This window comes from Cibotium barometz, chromosome 47, assembly GCF_041138505.1.
Source record: "Cibotium barometz isolate CiBa-2024 chromosome 47, ASM4113850v1, whole genome shotgun sequence".
NCBI lineage: Eukaryota > Viridiplantae > Streptophyta > Polypodiopsida > Cyatheales > Cibotiaceae > Cibotium > Cibotium barometz.
Genome location: NC_141092.1, coordinates 36,322,197 through 36,328,990, shown reverse-complemented (window position 1 = coordinate 36,328,990; position 6,794 = coordinate 36,322,197). Strand labels below are relative to the sequence as shown.

General features: G+C 40.5%; 1 protein-coding gene across 1 annotated transcript; it reads right to left on the bottom strand.

Moving 5' to 3' along the window:
• Nucleotides 1-310: 310 nt before the first annotated feature.
• LOC147611640 (glycerol-3-phosphate acyltransferase RAM2-like) lies at nucleotides 311-4,288 on the bottom strand. Its single transcript, XM_086785004.1, has 2 exons — nucleotides 3,566-4,288; nucleotides 311-3,122 (listed from the first exon to the last, which is right to left on the bottom strand). The coding sequence occupies exons 1-2, from the start codon at nucleotides 4,058-4,060 to the stop codon at nucleotides 2,106-2,108; spliced, it is 1,512 nt and encodes a 503-aa protein (XP_086641130.1). The 5' UTR covers nucleotides 4,061-4,288; the 3' UTR covers nucleotides 311-2,105.
• Between the last annotated feature and the right edge of the window lie 2,506 nt (nucleotides 4,289-6,794).

Below are 6,794 nucleotides of genomic sequence, written 5' to 3'. Positions count from 1 at the left end.
GGATGTGGATGTATGTGAATGTGAATGAGGATGTGTATGTAGAATAATGAATGTGAATGTGTATGTGAAATAATGTGTCGTCGATATGAGTGAATGGATGAGAATGAGTATACATATGAATGGAATGTGGAATAAGTAATGTGAACTGAGGAGGGATAATGTGGAAAGATGGGAGTTCAATATAGAAACTGTATTTATGACCTATCTGTAAATGATTGTTTTATGTCAAGAATGCTGGGGAAGAATTTTGACCGTCTTATGATTAAGGTCGTGGAGACCTAACTGTTAAAGTTGCAAACTGCTGTGACGGCAAGGGGCCCGCCCCACACCGCTCACAGGCGTGAGTGGAAGAAAGCAATGAAGTCAGCGAAGGGGGAACCCAATCTAAAGCACACGGAGGCACGAAGGATCCAAATGGAGCAATATGGAAGCGTGCATTTTGGAGCAGGGGGTGTTGAATCATGGGAGGCCTAGTTTGTAAGTATCGATCTCAAATTATATTATTTATGTAGTTTATTAGGAGGTTGTTTCTTTGTACTAACCCCTCCGCAAATTGTGTCATTTTGCAGCTTGATATCGTGGGCAGGTACCCTACTCCTGTCGAGACAACCTACCACTACCACCATCGCAGAGGAGATACATGGAGACACTTCTATAATGACGGGTTGATTACTGAGGAGCAGTATATCCAGGCTACTGGAGAGTCCCCCGAGGTATTTGAAAGTAATTAAATAATGTCAATATTATAAATAAAGATTTGATTTTTCATACATTGATATATGTTGTCACTTGTTTACAGGACCCTGCACAAGAAGATGAGGAAGAAGACGAGGAAGAAGGAGGCGGAGAAGGGAGCACAGAAGGGAGTGAGGAGTAGTGCTAGCTACTCTTTTTTGTACTTAGCCACCACTGGCTTGGCTTCGTGCCTCTTGTATATACACTCCTCTTATTTTTGGTACTTGAAGCCATAGGATGTGGCTTAGCTTCGTGCTATATATACATACAAGCACTTTTTGAGCTATCAATTAATGCCTTGTAACTAAACGTTTCGGAGTTGTAATGTTTTATTTGGAATTGTAATTAATGTCGGGTATAGACGTGCTTGCAAGAGTGCTAATTAAAATACGATTGGCTGTAAGAATTGAATTACACAATGTGAAAATGGGATTCCTGTTACTACATTACATACACAACAATTGCATACACAACATTCTGTTAAAGCACACAAAATCTAAAAAATATTATGTAGCGCGTCTATAAACGCGTCTATATACGCGTTTGTCTGTTCAAAAAGCATCTATTTGAGCATCTATAAACACGTCTATGCATGCGTCTGTCTAATTAAGTGTATAAACGCGTCTATATATGCGTCTGTCTTTGTTTAAATTTCTCCCCGATCGTCTATTTTCGCGTCTATATAAGCGTCTGTGTGCGCATCTATAGGCGCTTCTATAAGCACGTCTGTTTGCTACCTTTTAAATGCGCCTTTAGATGCGGGTCTGTAGACGCGCAAATAGATGCGCCCGTAAGTTTTTTTTAGTTGAGTAAACGCGTCTGTGTGCGCATCTGTAGGTGCTTTATCTTGTTGTGATGCGTTATCTAGGTTTGTCTTAGAGGTGGAGAAAAGAAGCAAGTTAAACCAAATGAAAGAAGCATGTGGTATCGAGCTTGGGTTCTTGCAAAGAGGCAAGACAAGGGGAAAATAACCCTAGTACCTGGAGTGATCAGCCTCGCCTTCATATGACACAATCCAAATTATCAAAAAATTAAGCATTATATAAACATAGCTATTGTATAGGTGATTCAAGTATAAAAATATTTATATATTTTGAAAGTAGTGCTTTGATTTACTTTCAGTTATTTAAAATTTAAGGAAATTTTAGTCTTTTGTGAGAATCAAATTGTAAAATTATGTCGAATACTCAAAAAAGTTATATATTTTTAATATTTGGAAGGGAATCTTTCGAGGTTGTTAACTTGTATGGCATTGGCCCATTGAAGTATAATGTATTGATATTAGGTTAAGTTTTTGGACTATGGTGCATAGGAAGAAAAGCAAAAATCAAGCTATTCCTGTAAGAAAAGGGAGCATTTAGATGCTTCATTCATATAAGTACATTGTTTAATTCTAGGAACGAGGACTGATCATTACGATTAGCTCCAAGGACTTCTCCTCGAAGTGGGTTACGAGGAGCTTGCAGTTGGTTACCATGTCCAATATAGCCTTCATGAGAATCGGTGAGTTTGCTACTTGATGATGGGGGGAGGGTTCCATCACTGCCGGCGAGGGCGTTATACTTATCTTTTCTTGTGAAGGTGGTGCATTCAAAGTTGAGGGTATCAGCAAGGACGCGTTGGATGTAGTTGGCGACCTCGAAGGGGGTTTTTCCGGCAGAACACGTGAGCTCCTTGGGTAATTCATGAAGGAAGGTGGCCTCATAGACGGGGCTGGGGTTCATGAAGAAGTAGAAGCAATCCATGCCCTTCCACCCTCTTGCCGTAGTGGCATGGAACATGCTCATGTGGTTGTTCATGGCCACGAGAACTATGTGGTCGGCTAGCTCAGCAAAGAGCGCGCTGAACCTAAGCAAGAAGGGCTCCCTGCACGTTGTCCCCTCTGGACATATCACCAGATCCCCTTCTTTCAGAAGCTTTTGGATGCTCGCAGCGTCCCTCTGCCTGTCCCTCGATAGCCTCACCGTCCTAATCGGTGAAATGATTTCAGACACCCGTGACAACGAATAGGTCAGCGCACTGACCGGCCGCCCAACTGCACATGACACAAATATAGGGTCCAGTAGCGTCTTGTGTGTGCACACAAATAGTACCCCGTGCTTGCCCCCCTTCTTCTTCACAGACACAGGTGGTATCCCCTTCACAATCACCCTCACCCCCAAGCTTCTCAAGGCGTGACGCACAAGGTTCATTGGTAGTAGAGCTCCTGCTGCCACCCTGATTAGGGCCAAAATGAAGCCGACTGGTAGCCAAATAACGACTATTAATGCCCATAATGGGGAACTTGGACGCTTCACTAATCTCCCATCATGGAATACCATGGGCTTGGGTAGCCTGCTCTGTGGTAGCGCCTCCTCTTTCAGGTGGCTTGGCACCACGTAGCCTTCCTGCCAAAATCAAGAGAAGAAAGGCTCGTTATCAGCTTTTTAACCCCTTTGGCTCAAAAAATCTACGTTAGCCTATAAAAGCCTTGATAATTCCATGATTCTCCTTAAGCATCCATCATATAGCCTCATAGCTCTGGCGCTGGCTTTGTCATCGTGTGTATTTGATTGCTAACTTGACAACTGTAGTCAAGTCAGTTGTTGCGAGTGCAATCACTTAATTACGTACCACCTTAATTTTCTTAAACCAATGCAATAAGACACCCCATCTAATTAGCTCGAATTTGATCCTTTTCTAGACACCTAAGTAGTGGGTTAATAAACCCTGGCAATACGTATCACCAGCTAATTATCTCAAGTTTTAGCATTTTTGAGCTCAAATTCTAGCGATAGAAATACCAAGCACTTAATCAGATCAAATTTCAGTTTACAAGCCAATTAATTACCTTGCACGTTGCCAGGAAAGGGTAGTCACTGGGGCGATCACCCAAGCCAACATCAGGCAATGCGTCTCCAAATCGCTGCTTGAGAGCCGTGGCTTTGTCGTCGCCCACCATGACACCAGGGCTTTTGAGAAAGCCGGTGGCGCGGCCGGACTGGCTAATCTCGAGCTCAGAGCCGATCACCCCGTCGACACCCAGGTACTCTTTGGCGAAGGGCTCGATCATGATGCGCGGGTTGGCCGTGAGAATGTATCGACTCCCAAAAGAGGAAAAAGCCCTCCACGTCTCCGGGTGCACATCTTCCACGTAGAACTTGGGCAAGACCGCCCGCGCCACCGACACTACGTCCGCCTCCCTCACACCCGCGCACGACACGAAAACCATCAGCTTTATGGCCGCCGCCTCCGACACAACGTGGTACAGAAACCATGCGACCGGAGACAGCAACAACAGAGCGGCAAACCTCACCACGCCGGACGCCTCAAAGGCAAGCAGCATAAAGTATGGAAAGGAGCTGCTGCCCCTCAGTATGGTCCCGTCTAGATCCGACACTACTGTCTGCTTCTCCCTACCCTCGGAGCTACATTGATACACAGATGAGAATAACTGCTTGGAGTTACACCTTGCAAAACCCCCAATTTTTGAAACGAAGAGACAAGCAGCAATTGCTTTGAACCGGATGGCTTTGAATATGTTCCTCTCTAAGTTTTAGTTCTGATCATGGGTGAGATGAATGAGCCCTGCCCCTCTCTTTATAGGGATTCTGTCTCTCTCCCTCCCTCTCTTCTCAATCGCAGAAGAGCCATAACTAGTTGGAACACCTTGAGCTCATAGTTGGAACACCTTGAGCGTGCTTGTTGAGACAGCGGAGAAAAGGAGAAATGTCATTTGAGATACAAAAGTCTTTAGTTCCATAGTTGCGAGGAGGCAAATTTGAGATGGTGTGTGCGCGCGCACTAGAATATGCTAATTTTGAGCAGAGACTCCGAGAGTCACAACTCACAATACCTTCCTTTTGGGCATAGTCACAAATTTTTAGTGTGCATTAAATGTGGCCGATTCAATTAACAAGAACGAGTCATCAAAACAAAGTCAAGTCGTAGGTTATCATTTTCAAAAATTCAAGGCAATTTCACATTAATATTCAACTCAAGAGCATAAAAGTGTTCAATGAGCTCTATAACTACTCAAAAGCGGGAGGCTTTTTGTAGTTACAACAAGAAAAGATTGAATTCACTCTGTGTGAATTCAAACTACTTAAAAGGGGGATGTTTCTAGTTACAAGAGAAGATTGTATTCACAGTGTGTCTATATCGCCAAAAAAATGCAAGAAATCCCAAACTTTTTTTGGTCAAATATTTATTTGCCAAAAAATTTCCCAAAAGTTAACAAAATAATATTTTTTTGTAAAATCTCATTGCTTGCTTAAAAACCCACCCCACAAATTTTTTGATCAAAGTTTAAATAACCTCAATAAACAAAAAGACAAATTACAGTACTTCATTTTTCGAGAAGATGAAAGGAAAGCAATATATTGCAAAGTAGTAATGTGTATTGACTATTTGATTATTTTTCTCTTATGAGAGTACAACACATAAATAAACAAATTACAATTAAGCATTACATCTGTTAGTATGGGTTCCATTGATTACATTTGAAAAACATGATGGCAGTGATGACCGATATAGTCCGACTAACCATTTTATACGTCTATTACTTACTTGAACATTATGAGAATATAGGACCTATCATTTCATACGTGTTTTAATTACTTAAATATTATAGAGATAATGCCATAAGATTATCATGAAAAATAAGGTTTTAGTTAATTCTTATTAGTGTTCATGAAAAAGATAACTTCTTTCTAGCCGCCAAAAGAATTTCATCATGTTCGTTGATAATTATTTCTCATTTCTCTTATCACCAACTTTATTATTTTTTAAAGACAAAGTTATTAAGTTTTGATGCTTTTTTACTATCAAATGTTATATACAAGCAAAGTGTTCAAAAAAGAGAGGTCAAAAATGGACCCCGATAACCATGTTAAATGTGAAAATCCAAAGTCGTGTTGAAACTAGAGTAAGAAATCTATGAAAGATGAGAAAGTACTACAAGGGGTTGGGACCATACAAATGGGAAGTTCCTGACGGGATTACATGCGACATAAAGTACGTCGGTATATCTGTCTGAAAATAAAAGGATGCTATAAAATTCCATTCGGTGGTGGTATGGATACCGGCAATATAGTAGGGCGATTTGCATTGCTAAAGATCACATCAAAGCACCATGATCGTGCTTTAGAGCTATGGTATCGTGCTTTCGTAGGAAGAATCGTACCCACTATCGTGATATACATAGCTTAATTAAACTTTTATCTTCAATTAGACATTCATAATCGACTTTCCATATCTTTCCAAACATATTTAATTACTTTTTCACGTCTTTCTAAACATGTATAATCAAGGCCGTGCACTGTTCTATATCTCCAAAAAGATATATGTAATCAATAACGTTTGTGGTCGGCTAAAACATGTGCTCTAGATCATTGGATGCATATGAATATTAGGATCATGGTATAACATACCGCGATCGTGGTAAAGAAATACCCCGATTGCGATAAAGAAATACCATGATCGTGTTATATTAAACAACGATTGTGGTATTTTTGCTTCTCGAATGTTCACATCCAATGATCCATAAGTTTTCCAAATGAAAATTTCTAATAACATTTTCCAAATTATATATACCAAGATTGTGGTGATGGTTTAATAGAATTATATGAATACCACTATCATGATTTTTCTAAAGCACTATGGTGGTTATTTACTATGATAAGTGTATTTTAAACCACGATCATGGTATTGGTAAACCACTATTATAGTTTTTGAAGCACGATCATGGTCTCTCATTTCATGCCACATGGACGCATGAGAATTAATCTTCTTATTATTCTTGTATTCATGGTTATTCTTTGCTTGATTTATTGTAGAGTTATCCACCTATTAACACATATGTATTCTTGCTTATTGTTTTCCCCCCTCTTCAGCATTGTCCCTTCATACTCCTAGTAGTTCAGGTGGGTCAAATACCATTGAATCCCTTATATGAAAGCTATTAGAGGAGGTCAGCAAGATTCATAACGTTGGTGTGGACCCGTCCATCACTCCACCTTGAGAGAATGTTGAACTTCTTTTTAGCATTTACTCTATCACAAAGGTGGACCAATGGGCCA

Coding starts and splice junctions, on each gene's coding strand:
- LOC147611640 (XM_086785004.1), bottom strand. CDS start 4,060: ATGCTGCTTGCCTTTGAGGCGTCCGGCGTGGTGAGGTTTGCCGCTCTG. Junction 3,123..3,565: donor CTTTCCTGGCAACGTGCAAG/GTAATTAATTGG, acceptor TGATTTTGGCAG/GAAGGCTACGTGGTGCCAAG.